This window comes from Pristis pectinata, chromosome 11 (assembly GCF_009764475.1).
Source record: "Pristis pectinata isolate sPriPec2 chromosome 11, sPriPec2.1.pri, whole genome shotgun sequence".
Lineage (NCBI taxonomy): Eukaryota > Metazoa > Chordata > Chondrichthyes > Rhinopristiformes > Pristidae > Pristis > Pristis pectinata.
This window is the reverse complement of record NC_067415.1, coordinates 14,723,383-14,743,578: the sequence shown is the minus strand read 5'-3', so window position 1 is coordinate 14,743,578 and position 20,196 is coordinate 14,723,383. Positions and strand designations below refer to the sequence as shown.

At 39.7% G+C, this 20,196-nt stretch overlaps 1 protein-coding gene across 2 annotated transcripts in view; it reads left to right on the top strand.

Moving 5' to 3' along the window:
* The first annotated feature begins 852 nt into the window (after positions 1-852).
* The window catches only part of LOC127575843 (gamma-aminobutyric acid receptor subunit gamma-3), a 449,528-nt gene continuing 430,184 nt past the window's right edge, over positions 853-20,196 (top strand). For both annotated transcript variants that reach the window (XM_052026012.1, XM_052026013.1), the window contains exons 1-3: positions 853-957; positions 2,456-2,607; positions 15,785-15,852. In XM_052026012.1, the coding sequence (XP_051881972.1) occupies positions 905-957; positions 2,456-2,607; positions 15,785-15,852 (273 nt within the window). In that variant the 5' untranslated portion in view covers positions 853-904. The remainder of the gene's footprint in view (positions 958-2,455; positions 2,608-15,784; positions 15,853-20,196) is intronic.

Below are 20,196 nucleotides of genomic sequence, written 5' to 3'. Positions count from 1 at the left end.
CTTTTCCCCCCACAGATGCTGCTTGATCCGCCGAATTCCTCCAGCAGACTGTGTGTGATTATGGTACCCACGAATTGAGGGAATAGACGCGTTCAAATTCATACTTAAATCAGACATATAGCAACTCGGTTCACATCCCATGTTAGGGAATGGGAAACATTGAGGGTGAGAATGGGCAACCGATATAAAACGAAGAGCCCAACTTAATTTCTGAACCAATAAACAATTAAACCCATGGTCAACATTGTGATACCGCATAAGCAGCAGGCACACATCGCACATTCACGAGGTCATACGTGCACGCATCAGACATGCACACAGTCATGCATGCTCACAGCACACACACACACTCGCCACACACATGTACACGCATCGATGCCGTTAAATAGTCAATGGGAAGACGTTACCTCGTTCACACTCGTTCGAGTTCCTCAAACTAACCGCACGATCTGGGGTGAGACCTGACGTCAGATAATCCAACGGGACTCCCGTCGGCTGGAATAATGGGCAAAGAGGGAATTCGAGCCACTTGGAGATCGCTGCTCTGTCACTTTCTCTCGCAATGCAAAAAACCCGAATGAAGTGGAGAGCGTCGAACAAGGGGTTCTGCACTTAGGAGGGGCCATTGGCTGTCAGCCATTTGGTGCTTGGGTGGAGAGAGTGGAGCTGTCCAAAACGCTCACACCTGTCAGAGGTGCGTGTGTGATTTATGGCTGGCTGTGGAATCGTCGCCGTCTCTCTCTTATCTCAACTGTGACTCCGGATGGTCCCGAATTGACAGATATTGGGAGGCTGCTGCTTATCCGGGCAGGCGAGAAACTCTCCGCTCCTATCTCTCCAGCGTGCAGCCGGCACTTTCCCGGGAATCTGTCGGCTCGTTCCTTCCTTCGTCTCTCCCTCAGCTATGCCAACCAAACTGCTCGTAGCTTTCTTTCTTCTTTCAGTTTTCCAAGCTTGGTAAGCGAGTGTTTTTTTACACTAGGACAGACGTCCTGCTTTAATGCATGTGGATTTTAGTGCTTGCACGCTCGGGTCATTGAGATGTCTGACGCTTTTGTGCAAAAGTTAGGAAATGAGAAGGCTAGTGAAAACAGGAGGACTTTACCCCCCCAACAGTATCTCTGATGTCGCAGTTGAATTTATGATGCCTCCCTGCAGGTGAATACACCCGGTAGCAGAACTCCATTCCTTCTTGCCTGACTTGTGAGGCTGGGAGTGGGGATTTAGGGAGGTTGGAGGCGGATGGGGAAGGGTGTGGGTTAAATATTCGGACCTCTAACTGTCTGCAGTTCACTACTGTACGGCAAAAGGCAGCGAGTTGTGCAAAGGGTTAAAGACACAGCCCGTGGTTCCGAGTACACCGTTTGAATACTCAAAGAGAGGACTCACCTAGCGATAAAATATTTTTAATTGCGTTATCCTCCATCGGAACAAAAAATGGGTCAAGAGTTGAGAGGGGTAGATCAGGATTGGGCATTTCTGTAACTCTGCAGAAGGGCAAATTTAAAACTACAAATCCTTTGCACTAAATTGCGTACCATGGTAAGCATCCTTAGGCAATAGGAGCAGGGGGTAACTGAGCATGTAATAATCATTATTTAATAATAAATCCGGGAATGATGGAAATTAATCTTGCAGAAGCTAAGTGGTGGAAACTGTAATACACCCCTGCTCCGGTCTTTTATGTATTCCCACAGTAAATAAAGAGAGCTGATTGCATTGGAATTCCGGCAGAACTGTTATTTTCTTTTAATAAAGTGAGGGATTGCAGCAGTAAAATCAGGTTTGCATTGCACTGGGTCGTTACATTGCTAATTTATACTCAATTACCTCGGGCAGATTGGAGCCACCTGAAGAGGCGCTTTCTACATCTACAATTTGCGACCCTGTCTTTGATTCTATCTGGATTACCACCTCTTATTCCCAGTCCAGTAACACACTCTGAATATTTACTATTCCTGTCTAGTCGTATGAGATGGTCTGAAAAATTCTCTAATAAATGGCAAAGTACTGATAAGGGTAACAAGTATGCACATATATTTATAAATGATTCACCCCACCTCATCTCCTTAACAACTGGAAGTTCAAACTCTTGCTTTCAATCATAGACTTGGAAGTATTAAGTCTTGATGGGAAAGTTTGTTTGAGAAATGTATGGTGAGTGAAAGTCAACGTAGAATCTCCATCCCAATCACCAGAGCTGAACTAAGAACTCGCGTTTAATTGTTCGCCTGACGGAAGTTGCCCAAACAAATGATGGGGAAAGATATTCAAGAGTGCCCCAGATATCTGACCCATTTCGCAGCTCCTGCCCTTGTTGTTTTCTGCAGATGTATTTACGGCCAAGCTAGAATGCACAATTCAGGATAAAGTTTTAACCCTGGTGCCCGCCACCAATATTTACAGCACCGCCAAAGGTGTTGGTGTTAACAAAAACACAAACTTTCTTCTGCAGCTCAAGAAAAATTGACGACGATGAGTTTGACGATCTCGCAATCAAAAACCAGAAGTGGGTGTTGGCTCCAACATTGCAAGATAGAGATACGACAAATATTTTAAACAACTTGCTGAAGGAATACGACAAAAAACTTCGTCCTGACATTGGAAGTGAGTACCAGCAGTTACTTTGTAACCTATCTCCTCTCCCTCCCACTAAAATCGTGTCTTTTGGTGAAAAATATCTTGAGTTTGTCAAATATCGTGATTTGATGCCAATTGCTAAGTGCACGTGCTGTTTTCTGCTTGCATAATTAAAAGGGAAATGATAGGGTACGACCTGTAATGAAAACAAATAGTAATACCCTACACCTTCCAGTTGCATATAAAAGCCAATTGCTAAGTTGCTGCAAACTCAGCTAATGCCAGAAATGGAAAATAAAAAATTCCAATTCGGACCAGTAAAACTGGCTGTCCTCCTCACAATATTGAAATAAGGAATGCAAGTTGGTTATTGGATGATTAAGGCTGCAACATATACAGAACCACATGTTAATAATTTCTCTCCCTCTGGAATCGAATTGTCTGCAGATCCAATATATTGGTAGATAAGCTGTGATTTATAGAGCTGCTTTGTTTATCTAATCTCTAAAATACAATTCCAATAAAGACTTACTCACACATGGAATCTCAAATCTCATGTAGTTTGATAATGGAATGATTGAGGAGTGAGTGTTCAGCTGAGTTCATTAATCAAATACTTGGACTTTCAGTTTTTGCATTTTTACAGAACATGAAGTCCATTATTCAGAGCACTGCCATATCGAACACCTGTCAGCAAAGATGTTCCCCGATTTACCAAAAACTGCACAAACTAATTGCAATAATACAGGCTGAGAAAATAACTTAAAGGCACATGACTTGCATACAATGCATCAAAAAGTGCTCTTTTCCATTTTAAGTGCCCAGAACTCAGTCGAGGTGAATGGTTTCCCTGATGAATGCACAAAACACAATGAAAGAAATACAATTCTTATCTGCAATCAAAAACCCTTCATTAATGTAATTGAAAGGTGGCAGAAGGGCCTTGAATCTATCAATAAAGTCTTTATGAATGTGTAAACAGCAATGAACAGTTGAGATGGCTGGGCAATCTCTACATGAAGAAATGAGTTATAAAACAAAATTATTTTTTGTCAAAATACCTATAATGTACTCTGCTATCTTTTGTTGAGCTTAGTGATTCATTCATACTTCACTTCAATCTTCTCTTTAGCTTCTGTAAGTAGTTTCAGGCTGAAAACAATAACCTGAAAGGTTTTTCAACCTGTCAAGTCCTTTCTGTCAAACTCTTAACGTTATTTTATAGCACCTTACTTACTTGACGGACCTTTTTCACATTTTACTATGAAAAATAGCAAGGCACCAAGATAAGTGATATTAGAACGGGAATAAAACCTATAATTGGAACACCTTTATGTGTTGCCAAGTGTATTCATTTGTGGGGTTTGAGATGTTTTGCATTCTCCTGATTCAATACATTGCAAAGTGATGTAAAATGCCTCCAATTAAATAAACTGGTATAAGGGCATATAAGTACTGATTTATTCACTTGTTTTGGATAATAAATAGGCCCATCAGCCCATCGAATCTGCACAACCATCAAGCACCTATCTACACTAATCCAGATGAAGGGTCTGGACCTGAAACGTTGACTGTCCATTTCCCTCAACAGATGCTGCCTGACCTGATGAGTTCCTACAGCAGCTCATTCTTTTTATTTTGCTCCAGTTTCCAGTCTCTGCAACTAAACTAATCCTATTTTGTTCTTCCCACATTCCCTTCAATCCACTCCAGAATGTACCACCAGCCTACACTCTAAGGGGAATCTACAGAAGCCAATTAACCTCCCAACCCACACTTGTGTCACACAGTGTTCAAAAGACAAGGATTATGCACTCAATCATGCCTTAGTCTAAATTGTTTGGAATAAGTTAATACAAGAGGAGAGTTCTAAAATCTTTGCTGCATTAGGGAAGCATTAATTATTGGATTAGCATACAGAGACCTGGAATATAGATCTAGCAACATCAGTTTGAATCTCACCATTACAGCTGGGAAACTTCTTTTCAAATAATAATTATATCTGGAACAAGAAGATAGGATATGTAATGCTGTTCACAAACTACTGAACTGTCCAAACGTCTATCAGGATCGCTGATGTACAGGGAAGAAAGTTTGCCATGCTTCCCGGCTGGCCTATATGTGACCTCTGGCCCACCCATGCTTGATCCTTTAGCTGCTCACCAAAATGGTCCAACAACCTATTCAATTCAGGGACCAATTGTGAATGTACAGTTAGTGCTGGTTCTGCCAGCAACATCCACATATCAGAATCTTGTTTATTTTCGCTGTCTTGTATGATGTGAAATTAGTTGTTTTGCAGCAGCAGTACAGTGCAGAGATATAAGACATAAAATAAAGACATAAACAACAGTCATGAACAAATAACAAAAAAAGAGACAGAATGTGCTCAAGACATTCAAACCAATTAGAACTGCGATTGATTGAAAGAAGGGACTTGCGTATGTTTGTGGACAGATTTCTTGCTCTTTATGCCAACCATACTGGATGTGAATTGGTGATGGATGTGTAAGGTGAGGGAAATGCAACTGGGTGTGATAGGCATGGCATTTCAGAAAGACTTTGACAAGATATCAATAGGGCAGCAGGGAAGAAGAACATGCAATTCCAGGAAGCATAACAAAATAGATGTCAAATGTTAATAGGAAGAAAACAAGGAAATAGAATTTAAGGTCTTCTAAAATGCTTGGAAACAGTTCAGGTATCCGAGGTGGACTTGCTTTGAGGTTCTTTTCATTTTTTTTTTGGATAAAGAGTGGCAGAGAGTATTTTGCAACTTTAAAGAAGTATTAAAGTAAATAAAATTGTAAATAATTATAAGGAGGAAAAGGAATCTAAGAGGATATTAAGGAGACAGTGGACTGACAAACAAGTGGCAACTTCCATTCACTATCAGTAAATGACACAATTCAGCAAAGAAAATTGAAAGTACTGCTTATAATTTGAATATTGCTGGGATATTCAAATTATAAGCAGTGTGGAGAGTGGACGGATTTGAGAGTTCATGAGTATAAGGCATCTAAAGGAACAATCCAAGGACAAATGGACATACAAAATGACAGTGCAATGTAGTTTTATGGAGGAGTACCATATAAAAGTCTTTACGTAAATGGCCTACTTATAAAGACCATAGTAAGATGGAAATCAGTGCACCTATGTACAGTATTGGGTTACGCATTAGGATATGTCTTGAGTCATTAGTGAGTGTATAGTGCATCTTATTTTGCTCCAATCTGAATTGAGTTAATATAGAACATAGAACAACACAGGCTCTTTGGTGCATGGTGTTGTGCTGAACTAAGTAAACTATTAATTAAAAGACTACTAAACTGGTCCCTTCTGCCTACGCAAGTCCACATCTCCCCATTCTCTGCATATTCAGATGCTTATCTAAGAGGCTCTTAAACGCCTCCATCGTATTTCCCTCCACCACCACCCCCGGCAGCACATTCCAGGCACCCACCCACTCTCTGTGTAAAAAAAACCTTGCCCCACACATCTCCTTTGAACTTACTTCCTCACCATAAATGCCCTCTAGTATTAGACATTTCAACCCTTGGCAGAAGATATCGGCTGTCTATCTATGCTTCTCATAATTTTTTAAACTTCTATCAGGTCTCCCTTCAGCCTCTGCCACTTCAGAGAAAACAACCTTTCCTCATAGCACGTGCCCTCTAATCCAGGCAGCATCCTGATAAATCTCTTCTGTACCCTCTCCAAACCCCCCACATCCTTCCTATAATGGGGTGACCAGAAATGAATGCAAGTACAAAGTATGACTGGAGCCTTTTTCACTAGATTATAATGTTGATAAAGACAGTTACAATTATGCAGGAATAGAATAAATTGGCTCGAAACAGTATTTCCCATGGTCAGGAGATGCAAAACTTATGGATACAGATATAAGATATAATATATTTAGAGAAGAGGAAACAAATCTTTGTGCAGAGTTCTGAGATTGTAAAATAGACAATCAAATTTAGTGACTGACATAGAGCCATACCAATATTTATAATCAGATTAACAGGTGGCTGAAGAATAAAATGAATAAAGTGAAATGAAAACAGGTTGGGCATATGGAATTAGAGGAAGTGTTTAAAGAGAATAATTTCCATCATATGCTAATTCAGTTGAAGACCCTGCTATAATTTTATTAATTCAATGTAAAAGGAAACGGATCAAATTTTTAAGTGATTAAGAATGTTAATTATAGAGAATCTAAAAAGTGGGCATGTAAAAGAATACATCTGTCACCTGATGCCACAATTGTATTGATAATATGGTTGCAGAGGCAAACAGGAAATTAAATAGTTGTGGAAAGAAAATAAAATGGAAATGTTGAAAATAGAAACTGCCCTTATTTGCAATCGTCGGAAAGAATGAAATACTTGCAGTTATATTGTATCATACTATTAAAATGGCTCGTAAGGCTTTGCATAGTACTTTACAATTGTGGAGCCTAGTGACTACTATAAAACTAATTGTTTCAATGATCAGAGTCATTTGTAAATGCAGTGCCCATGAAAAAGGTGCAATACACTGAGAACTCCGTTAACTACTAACCTACAGCAGTTGATCTTTACTCGGTTCCATTCACCACCGCCATCAGGCACTTCCACTGATATGTTGCATTCTAAAATACCTCTTAAATCTTTAACCATCTCTATTCCTAGAACTTCAGCCCACTGCTCAAAATTATGTTAATTGTTCTTCCAAGTATGGTCCATAGGGATCTGCCTTCTTCCTCTGCTTCAGCACTGGAGCTATATTTTCAGAGTGCACATTGACATTCCTTGCTTAAGACTTACTTCTGCCTACTTTCTTCTCCACCTAGAAATTCAATTACACTATGCACTTCTTCGTCCTCTTCTTCCTCTTTCACTTCTTGTTCCTCCCTCTTCCTCCCCCTTCCACTTCTTGTTCCTCCCTTTTCCACTTCTTGTTCCTCCCTCTTCTTCCCCTTCTTCTTCGTCTTCTGCCTCTTCCCCTTCTTCGTCCCCTTCTTCTTCCCCTTCTTCTTCGTCTTCTGCCTCTTCCTCCTCTTCTTCCGCTTCCTCTTCTTCCGCTTCCTCTTCTTCCGCTTCCTCTTCTTCCGCTTCTTATGTCCCTGGATTACGGATGCCTTACTTCCACTCTGGTTTAGTGGTTCTGAGGTTACTAATGAGGCCGAAGTGAGAAACACCAGACTCTTCCACAAATAGGGCAGGGTGTCACTGATGGGCAGACTGATGGGTAATTTGTGAGGTGGTGCTCTCCTTCAGCTGCTTATGTAGGTCTTCTGTGTCTTCCTCATGCATGGCCTCGAGGTTCTCAACACCATCCTGAATGCTCTTTCTCTAGATTGAGCATGTGGGGACCAGATGTTCCCAAGGGTCAGTGGGAATGTTGTACTTCTTTTCAGAAGATGGACTTGTGAACAATGTGGCTTGCCCAATGGCCTCAGTGCTGGCCAGGGATGTTGACCTGGGTGAGAGTGCTGATTTAGCCTTCCAGTGAAGTTGGAGGATTTTGTGGAGACTGCATTAACGATATTTTTCCAGTGTCTTGAGATACTTTTTGTAGGCAGTTCTGGTCTCAGAAGTACATAAGACAGGGGTAACAGCTTCCTGGTAGAGAATAAGTTTTGTACCAAGCCTGAGGTCTTGATCTTCAAACGCCCTTTTTCTCAATTGGCCAAAGGCTGTACTGGTGCATTTAAAGCTCAATGTTATGTTGATGAATCACAATGAAGGAAAATAATTTTATTCAGAATGGTATATGACTGGAGGGAAGCTTGCAGATTAGAGTTATCTATGTTCCCACCATATTCCTGATCCTACCCTTCTTGGTTTGGCTGAGGTGGAAATGCTGCTAAAGCGAGTTTGGTGAATTTCTGCAGTAGATAATGGGTTGGGGAACCTACAAGAGGCATCTGATGGCACTGGAATATAAAACATTAGCGAAATTCTCCATGTTTACCAGGAGGACAAGAAGGCCAAAGTTCGTGTCCTTTCCCAGGGCAACATCCCTATTTGCACTCAGTTGTCTGTTCACATACCCAACACCAGACTCCAGAAAGAGATACTCTATCCCATGCTATGTCACAGAAGAGATTAGCAGATGGACAAAGGAAAAGATTTAGGGATGTGCTCAAAGCCGCCTTGCAGAAATTGGACATCCACGCTGATTCTTGAGAATTCTTTGGTCCTTGGCCATTGAAAGTGGAGAAGGAGCATTTAGGATGGTATTGAGAACCTCAAGGCCTTGCTTTGGAAGCAACAGAGCCTTGGATAAGAGGCAGAAGGAGTGGACGACCCCACAAGCTACTCGCCCACCTGCCTGTCAGCCATCCATCCACTTGCCCCATCTGTGGAGGAATTAGTATTTTCTACATTAGCCTCATTAGCCACTTCAAAACCAATAAAACTCAGGTGGAAGTGAATCATCCTTGATCTTAGGGTATGCTGAAAAGAAGGGATCATGCTTGATCCAGCCCATGCATGCACTTACCTTTGATCCACCGCTCAATCCCTCCCACCACGACTCAGACCCAACTTCACTGGCTTCAATGTTGTGTTAATATTAACTGCCAATCCAGTTCTTTAGACTCTGGTATGTATAGGTGCCCTGTTGTTGTGTGAGCTTTCATTGGGTCAGATCACTGTTGAATCATCAGGGAACTGATCTGACCTTATGACAATGGATCAAGTATCTGACAATGGTTTATTTGAGGATGCTTCCTTGACAAGTTGGCGTTTTCATGACTAGCCTCTGACAGTTATAGCTAACTTGCTTCAGGCATTAGAGGACTTCCCCATGACTTCCAATGACTGATGTCACATACATGCTCCATTAAATACTTTCATCTCTTCTGCATTCAGATCCCATTGGTGTAAAGGGTCGATGGACAATTGAATCATAAAATTAAGTCAAGAGCTAACTTCTGAAATAATGTTATCTGGCTTTTTTTGAATGCCAGCCATTGGTAATAAACATTTTATATTGGCATTAATTATTAAATGAAGTAGGTAAAATATTCAAAGGAAAGTTGACTGGTCTTGCATATTCATTTAGCATAAAATATAATTAATACACATGTAAAGGTAGAATTATTTTCAAAACATACTTTCATGATGAATTCCTATTAGAACCATAACCAATGCAATGAAGAATATTAAGATACCTTTTTATTTGTATTCTTTCCCACAATTTATTGGAACCAATCGTACTTCTCACTGAGAAACTGGATTTAAACTGTAGACTCATGGTGAAAAAGGAAGGTCAAGTTCAATTAGGGCATCACCTCTATAGAAAAAGTATTATAAGAGCATCTCTTCTTGAAATTATGAGTGGAAGAGTTGATAATCATGAAAAGTTACCTCCTCTGATCAAAATTGTTGCAAGTTCCTTTGCTATATTGTCAGTAACCTACAATTACTCACGCAACTCTTTCACCTTCCCGCCTTGATGTTCAAATCCCATTACAAGAAACCCTGATCCAGTGATAGAGAGGAAATATTTTAAGGGGCAAGATTGTGATTAGAGCACTGCTGATGTGACACTCCGTACTGTGAACTTTCAAGATCACAGCAATGATGATCATTTATTTCTTAATTTGAAATCCATATACTTTCTTATCTCCATCCTTCTTCCTAGTCTTCAGCCTTGTAAAATCATTCAGGTTGATACCCAAATACATGTGTAGTGTATACATTATGTTCACTCATTATATCATTGTCCATATCTTTGTTATGCTCTTTTTCTGAAAGAGGTGACGTATTATTAATTCACAGTCCTGACACCATGCTTTCCAGCATCCTTCCAAGTTGACAATCTCGTTGCAAGCATGGACTGGCAGGATTTATTTTAATTTATTTCTGGGATGAGTGTTACAGGTTCTTACTGTCCGTTCTCAGCTGCCCTGGAGAGATGATGCTGAGTGCATTCCACAGAGGTTCTCCCACAATACACTGGGTTGGGGGTTTCAGGTTGTAGATGAAAGAACAGCAATATATTTCCAAACCAAATTAATGATTGTGGAATGATATCAGAACCTGATCTGATCTTTACCAATTGTTTGAGTGGATCATTCGGCTGATCTTCATTTGGTATGGATCAGATGTTTTCCTTTCACCCTCCTGGGTCAGTATAGATAGTCTTCCATCTCTTCTGCTGACCTATTTTTCGAAATCAGTTCCATTGTTAATTTATCCCTTGCATTTTATAAGACATTGCATTAACTAATTGTCTGCTGTATTTCCCTACATATGACAGAGGCTGCACTTAGAAAAACAGAGAGTCATGGAGAGATACAGCACAGAAACATGCTATTCAGCCCACTGAATCCATGCTGACCACCAACCACCCATTAATACTAGCCCAATGTTAATCCCTTTTTTCTATTTTCCCTACACTCTCATTAACTCCTTCCCAGATCCTACCACTCACCTACTCATTAGGTGCAATCCACAGTGGCCAATTAACCTACCAACCCGCACATTGAGTTATGAGAGTTATAGAGTAATACAGCACAGCCCAATTCATCCATGACCAAGGTGCCCACCTAAGTTAGTCCCATTTGCCCATGTTTGGTCCATATGCCTCTAAACCTCTCCTATTCATGTACGTATCCAAACGCCTCAATTACTTTCTCTGGCAGCTCATTCCGTACATGCACCACCTTCTGGTCCTTTTTAAATCTTTTCCCCCTCACCTTAAACCTATGTCTTCAGGGTTTTGGTTCCCTTTTCCTGGGGAAAAGACTGCATGTATTCACTCTGTCTATGCCCCTCCTGATTTTATACACCTCTATAATGTCACCCCTCGGTCTCCAACATACTTTGGGAGGAAAGCACCTGGAGGAAACACGCACGGTCACAGGGAGAACATGGCACTCCATGCAGGCAGTGCCTGAGATCAGGATTGAACCCAGGTCTCGGCCACTATAAGGTTCTACTCTCCTAGGTAATTGGCTTTGAAACTTAATGGATTGTTCTGAAGTTGGGTGAGAATCTACACATGTACAAGTTAATTCCTTCTTTACAACTTTCTCTCTCGGAAATAAATTTTGACACTGATATTCTTTTCCCTGAGCCAGTGTGTGAGACATTTTGTAATAATCCTACTCCCCCCCCCCCCATCTCAAGTTGATGAATTCAGTGTACGTTATCATACAAATCCATGTCAATGACCTATTCTCCTATTCTTTGATTAAACATGCTGAGGCATTGAGGGATCCATTTAGTCATTGTGAATAATAATAAACTAAAATAATAAGAAAATAGCATTTATTTGATTAATATTGTGGAGTCATTTGTTTTTCTGGTAACAAAGTGACTTCAAAACAATCATTATTCAAATGCTCATTGATCAGTTGAGTTTAATTTACTCCAGCATGTACTGAATTTAACAAAGCCTTATCGAGGCCAACTACACTGATAAAAATGTTACCAATCTCAGTCTAATGTTCGAGAAAATTATTTATTCTATTATCAGTTCATATTTAAAGATTCCCTAATTTCAGATGGCTGCAGAGGTAATATGATTTTATGGAAAAGTTAAACAGCCAGCAATTGATCCTTTTTTGCATAGTAGCACTTCAGAGAACTAATTCAATTCATGAGAATGGCTGTTTGTGAAGACTTAATTATTCAACCTGAGTAGAAATCCCTGTTGACGTAGTTAATCAAACCCGAAGCTCCATGAGCCAGAGTTTTGGTTGGTTTGAAACATCATGCTTTATGTCGCTTTTGAAAGACAAAACATCAGATTTTGAAGATTCTATTACTTCCAGGGGTGGATTTAAACAGCTTTCAAATAGCTGAATAATCTACATATGTAATAAGATAAGATCTTTATTAGTCATGTGTACATCGAAATACACAGTGAAATACATCTTTTGCGTAGAGTGTTCTGGGGGCAGCCCGCAAGTGTTGCCAAGCTTTCGGCGCCAGCATAGCATGCCCACAACTTCCTAACCTGTACGTCTTTGGAACGTGGGAGGAAACCCGAGCACCCGGAGGAAACCCACACAGACACGGGGATAACGTACAAACTCCTTACAGACAGTGGCCGGAATTGAACCCGGGTCTCTGGCGCTGTAAAGCATTACGCTAACCGCTACACTACCATGCCTGCATTGAAGAATGTTGACAAGTATAAAATCCTCAGTTTTTACACTCCTGCAGACTAATGTTTCTCCTGAAGAATGTTACATACAAAATTCACACAGTTCTGTACAGCGTGTTATTCACTCACTAAATATTTACAATAGAATTGTAATCAGTTACAAGTCAGAATTATAAATAACATATGCAGTTCAGTGCAGTTCAACAAGGTAGAATATGTCCAAACTTCACATAAGAATGCAATTGATGCAAGTGTAAATACTGAAGTCCCACTGTACACATTTCCTGATCCAACAGGATATGAAACATTTTCTATTTATTCCACTTGTACTCTGAGACTCCAAAAGTAAACTACTGCAGATCTTGAAAACGTGATACAAAAACAGAAAATGCCAGAAACTGTCAGTATGTGAAGTAACGTCTGTGCAGAGAAAAGCTGTGTTAACATTTCAGGTCAATGACATTTCATCAGTTCTGAAATGTAGACTCGGTATCTCTTTCCATGGGTATGACTTGATCTGTTGAACATTTTCAGCATTTTCTGTGTTTATTACAGCAAATATGTTGCTGGTAATGGTGACATACAAGTTTATAGCTGATATCTGACCACATCTGTGGGAAATAAATGTTTTGATTCAGAGCTTGGTTGATTTAATTGCTGATGCTATTCAGGAAACCAATAGTGAAATCTCTAAACTTATGTAAAAGAAAGGCTTGCATTTATATAGCATCTTTCACTTATTTTTCATGATGTCCCAAAGCACTTTACAGGTAATGAATTACTTTTCTAGTGTTGTCACAATTGTAGTGCAGGAAATATATCACAGAGCAGGCTTTTGCAACCAGCAACACAATAACAACCAAACAATTTGTTCTAGTAATGTTGTTTGAGGGTTAAATATCGGTCAGTAAAACTCCTTTGCTTTTCTTCAAAACAGTGCAGTAGGATATTTGCACCAATAGTGCTAATATCCTAACACTAATTCCATACAGTACAACTGAGAGAACAGATGGGGCTTCGATTTCTGAAAGACAGCATCTTCAACAATGTAATACCCCAAATTGCACTGAAGAATTAGGTCAGAATCTTATGCTCAAATGTCTGGAGTGGGACTTGAACACACAAACATTTGGCAAGAGTGCTACCCACTGAGCCCAATGCAGAGGTCCTGCTGAAACCAGGACTCTTCCCAATAAACTTGTGTAGAGTTCTATAGAATTAAACTGGAGTATGCACAATTTGATTGTGATGTTATTTATTTTAATAGATATGTAGGGTTTGAATCTTAAAAAAATAAAGTAATTGATTTTCATTACCTGTATTGGTTGTGTAACTATAGCACCTTGATTATCTAGCCATCTCTCTCAATGCTTGTCATCCCTGTATCCTGTATCAGATTACTTTACATCCTTCAATCTCTCACTCCTTGTTCACTATTACATCATTGCACATCCACTTATCTGCTTAATTTACTTAATTAGCCTTCCTTGGGCTGTCACTTTGTGTTTTAAGCATATTATGGCAAGATGTTGAAAGGAAATTCAGGAACAAAAAGAGAAGGGGGAAAGGGAGTGTATATAGTTTTCTCTGGACTTCTGCCTTCCCTCTTCTGATATCAGTGATGCATATTAAGATAGGGTCTGATGGGTCAATGGTTTCTGGTCACATTCTATATGCCAGTGTAGACAAGTGTTAACTCATAACCATGTCAGAATAAGTCTTTTATTATAATTTATAATTGGGATATGGTCATTGCAGGCAGAGGAAGCATTTGTCGGTGACTTTTAGTGAAGATGGTGGTTTTGGTCTCCTTCCTGGACCACTGTGGTTCCCAGAGTGCTGTGAGGTGGGGAGGACCAAACATCTGGCCCTGTATTATAGAGGAATGACATAGGTCCAAGTGAGAATGGTGTGCAACTCGGAGGGGAATCTGCAGGTAACTGGTGGAGGGTTTGGGATAGGCAGTCAAATATGTCCCTGCTTTCAAGCTATATCAACACATGAGTCACAAGAAAAATAATCAGTAGTGGGAATTTATTTTCTGCTTCCTTCCAAGCTGAAGAGCACAGATTCCAAATCTGGCATCACCCACTGCTGAAATGTGGATAAATGGGACTAGTACTGGTAGATAAATGATTGAGATGGACATGGTGGGCCAAAGGGCCTGTGTCTATGCTGAACAACTCTGAGTCTCTGATTCTATGAAGTTCAGGACAGCACAGCCAAGGGATTGAATCTAAAAGTTCCCTGGGTTGAATTCCTGGTGGGTGTCCGTATCAGTCTCTAGCCGTTTCATTAATGGATGAAGATTTCCTCTGTTTTCCACATGAAATATAAAACATTTTTCTTCAAAAATAACATTCAAAGTACAAACCCTCACCCTTATACCAGTACACTGGAATCCATAGGAATTTGCATTTACAAGATTCTCTAGTTATGTGGATTCATTTTTATTAAGGTAAAATTTAAGCAATAGATTTTTTTTCAACCCTGGCACTATGGCAAAAAGCCATGGATTCAAATGTCATTATGCAGATGAAGGAATAATCTTGGTTGACACTTGCATTGAGAGTGAGATTGAGAGTGCTGCACAGTATGAGTTGCCGTCCTTGAAATGAACCATTGAACTGAGGCCCCAATGGATCTGTCAGATGGACTTAAAAGATCCCACAGCATTATTTTGAAGAAGAGTGAGGTCCTCACCTGGTTGTCCTGCCAATAGCTATCCCTCAGACAATACTATTTTTAATAAACTAGATTAGCTCATTATTACCTCATTGCTATTAATGATATCTTGCGGTATACAGTCTGGTGCCGTGATTCCCACATTTCAACAGTGACTGCATTTCAAAAAGTTGCATCATTGGCTATAATTTGTATTTCAATGTCTTTGTGGCTTTGAACATTGGCTATGAACAATGAAAATTGTGACAACATGTCTAATGTTCTTCATTGGCTCTTAAACTTTGGGGTGTTCTGAGGTCTTAAAAAGGTATCTACGTTAATGTAATCTTTTCTTTCCTTTTTATAGCTAACATAGACATGAACATGAGCAAATAATGTTATTAACATATAACTTTTGTTTCCTATTTGACAGGAAAACCAACTGTTATAGACGTTGATATCTATGTCAATAGCATCGGCCCTGTTTCATCAATTAACATGGTAAGTAGGCTTTGTACCAATAACAATGTCTTTTCTATTTAACTTGGTATGTTGTGCTTTGAAACAATGGATCCTGAACAGTCATAGCCATGATTGGCTTCTTAAAGGTAGTGTAGAAAACCATCTGTATATGTGTTGTTTCAAAATGGGATGTATTCTGACCTGACCTAAAATACTGACTGAGTGATATGAGAAATATTATCAACTGAATATCACATCAATCCTAATCTCAGGTGCTGTCTGTGTAGGTTTGCACATTCTCTCTGTGACTATGTGGGTTTTCGCTGGGTCCTGCGTTTCCTCCCTCATCCCTTGGATGGGTTGGGAGGTTAGTTGGCTTTTGTAAATTACTCTTTTTGTGGAGAAGTGGCAAAATAATCAATTTGTGAGTTTAATGTGCGTGTATGAAAGAATAAGCTGTAGGGGTATAGGGCAATAAGGAGAAGTCGGAATGGGACTAATAGGATTGCTCCTAGGAGCAGGCATGGACCCAATGGGCCAAACAATCTGCTCCTTGTTGTTTTAAGTAAAAGACATTGGGATTGTTGTTTAATAATTCAAGGAGAAGAAAAAGGACACGTTGAAAGTTTTATTTCAATATTTCAATCATTCTTTTATTCTTTGGGATTAGCACTGGGGCTGAGGAAAGTTAAGCATGATCTATTGAATGGTGAAACAAGCTTGAGGGGCTGGTTGGTCTACAGTTGTTCCCCAGTTCCTTTGACCTTTCTGTAGCCTTGTCAGGGAGTCAGTTTGGAGGAGATACCTAGCTCAGTTTTGAAATGATTTCTGTGTAGATATTACACTTCAGAGATCATAACAACTACACTACTAGCAATTAATTCAACTTCATATTATCTGGCTTAATTTATGTCTTTCACTTTCCTTAAAGCAAGAAATTTCCCAACCTTATCCAATTGACCTTTGTACAATCCCAACCTACTAATGAGGATGACTGTTAACTGTCCTCTGAAATGGCTCAGCAAGCCACTGAGTTCAAGGGGCTGACTTGGGATGTACAACAGGTGCTGGTCTTGCCAGCGATGCCCATTAGGTTTTAAGAATGATGTGTTTGACATCATAGCTTAAGCAAAAAGATTTGTAATATATGTAAAAGTGTGAAAGGGATTTAAGTTACATGAAAAAGAATATTCTGTAGCGACCATCTTATGTTGATTTGAAAAGAATTAACTTTCTGGTGGTAGCCCCAGTGAAAATACATCATTTCATGTTTTATTTTCCATCCTATCCATTGCGATGGCATCACTGTTAGATAATTAGCCAGTTTGTAATGTGTGAGTTGGCCCCTTGATTAATTACATTATTGGATTTAAAGCACTTTAAAATATCCAGAGGTCATGAAAGACACAATATAATTAAAGATCTGTAATCTTTACTAGAATGTGGATTTGAGAGTCAGCAATGGCTCCACGAATACCATTCACAAAAGTCTGATTTTGGGTATAATTTCTACTTTGGAAATTCAGAAATAAAAATCTAACCTGATATTCCAGTGCAGTACTGAAGGAGAGCTGCACTGTCAGGGGTCAAGCAAGACATTATATTCAAACTATCTGTACTCTCAGATGCATGTGAAAGAGCCTGTGGTATTATTTTGACAATGAACTGGCTATCTCTGGTGTCCTGGCCAATATTTATCCTTTAATATATATCATAAGAATAAACTACCTGGTTGTTATCACATTCTGGGTAGCTTGCTGGCATAAATTGGCTCTTGTTTTGCTATATGAGAATAGCAATGACATTATAAAAGCATTTCCTTGGACATAAAGTGCCTTAGGATATTTTGAAAGCATGTGAAAGACCCAATAAAGTTTAAATCTGTTTCTTTCTTCTCTATATCAGGAGTCGGTCTATTCACTTTATTATGGGTTACAGCTCTGGGTCAGTCAATCTGGAGCATCTGGTTCAGAGGAAAGCTTCCCATTTCTTGGGGACTGTGCAAACTTTGCAAGTTGGTGGTTTTCACTTGCAGCTTGACAGCTTCAGGTCAGCTCTAAACTGACTTTTTCAACCTTTTTTAGGACATTCCCAGGAACTGTGTTGTTGGCGCTTTCCATATTGTTTGCCGGTCTTTGAAATGGAGTTTACACATTAGTTCAACACTGTCAAATATAGTCCAGGGAAAAACACCTCCTGACATTGAAAGCATAATTAAGGGCTTAACTGAAATTAACTCAGACCCAAAACTTGCATTTTAATGTTGATTTCAGAAGCCAGCAAATTGTATGAATTATAGCACTAGTTAATTATAGATATATTTAAATTGATCAAATGGAAAATAAAGATATTATCCCATTTTTGCATTAATGAATCAGAGTGAATAATTATGGGATACTATGTAATGATTTCAGAGAGAGAATCATTGAAATCTTAAAATGAACAGTAACCAGTAACTTAATTCAAGACTCAGGAGATGTTATAGAGCACAGTGCAGAGCTCCAATCCAGTTTCTTGTGATATTCAATTACACCTGAGAAAAACACTCCAGGGTAATTGTTATTTTTATTGCACATTGCAACTTGGTGAATACCATTTTTTTTTACTTTGTGCAGTTCCCAGTGTAGGATCTGCATTTTAATGCACTTTCTTCTACTTGTACTCTCTCTCCGGAGTGCAATATCATTCAGAGCTAAGCATTGACTGCAGTATATTGAAGAATAATTTGCAGGCTGGAAGCCCTTCAGGTGTTGTTTCATTGCTTGTATATTTCATTAGACCATAGAGTCACAAAATTGGTACAGAACAGGAGACCATTTGACCCATCTAGTGGGTGCTGTTCCTTATGTAGCGATCCAGTCATTTGCATTATTATTTGTTATAAATTTTTGTCCAGTTCCTTTTGAAAGATACAAATGAAACTGCATCCAGTATACACTCAGGCGGTGTATTATAGATTATAATTCTTCATTACATGTCTTTCATTGAGATTTTTGATAAAGTGACCAAGAAGGCCGATGAGGGCAGGGTTGTAGACCTGGTCTACATGGACTTCAGTAATGCCTTTGATAAGGTTCTGCATGGTAGGCTGCTCTGGAAGGTTAGATCACATGGGATCCAGGGAGAGCTGACTAATTGGATACACATTTGGCTTGATGGTAGGAAGCAGAGAGTGATGGAGAGTGTTTCTGTCTTTCACAGTAAATGATTGGGCTCTAGGGAGTGTTGTAGAACAGAGTGACCTTGAAGTTCAGGTGCATGGTTCCCTGAAAGTGGAGTCGCAGGTAGACAGGTTGGTGAAGAAGGCTTTTAACATGCTGGCCTTCATCAGTCAGGGCATTAAGTATAGAAATTGGTAGGTTATTTTGCAGTTTTATAAGACGCTGGTAAGGCTGCACTTGGAGAATTGTGTTCAGTTTTGGTCAACCTGCTGCGGGAAATATATTAATAAACTGGAAAAAATGCAGAAAAGTTACAAGGATGCTGCCAGGACTTGAGGATTGAATTAAAGGGAGAGGTTGGACAGACTAGGATTTTTTCCTTGAGCACAGGAGACAGATGATCTTATAGAGGTGTATAAAATCATGAGGGGCATAGATAGGGTGAATGTACTCAGTCTTTATTCCAGGGTTGGGAAATCAAGAGCTAGGGGGCATAGGTTTAAGGTGAGGAGGGAGAAATTTAAAAGGATCTTGAGGGGCAACTTTTTTTTTACAGAGAGGGTGGTGCGTATATGAAATGAGCTGACAGACGAAGTGGTTGAGGCAGGTACAATAACAACTTTTAAAAGACAGTTGGAGAGTTAGATGGATAGGAAAGGCTCAGTGGGATATGGGCCAAATGCTGGCAAATGGGTCTAGCTCAGATGGGCATCTAGCTCAGTATGGACCAGTTGACTCTACACAAGTAAGTTCTCCCCCACGTGACACCTACATCTTCCATGAATCACTTTAAATCTGTGTCCTATTACTCCTTGATGCCTCCCCCCAGTGGGGATAACATCTCTCTCTTTACCCTGTTAAAACCTCTCGTGACCTTGAACACCCCCATTGTGTCTCCTCTCAACCTTCTTTACTACTGGGAGAAAAACATCACCTCTGCTGGTCTTCCCTCATGACCCGCTCAATTCCAGTACTGGGAAATAAATAACAATGCAGAAGTATGAGATATGTAAGCGTGATGGCTTTGGTGTTGATTTTAAACTTTAATTTGAAGCACAGGACCCATCGACTTGTATGGATGGGTCATTCTGAGTCTTTTGGAGCATGTGCATTCAGGAAAAGCACTAGGATTAGTCCCAGTTGTGTGGGAGCCTGTCTGCAGTAAGTGTCAGCTCCTATCAGGGTTCCACCTACTCACACATATAATCAAGCTTGAATCAAA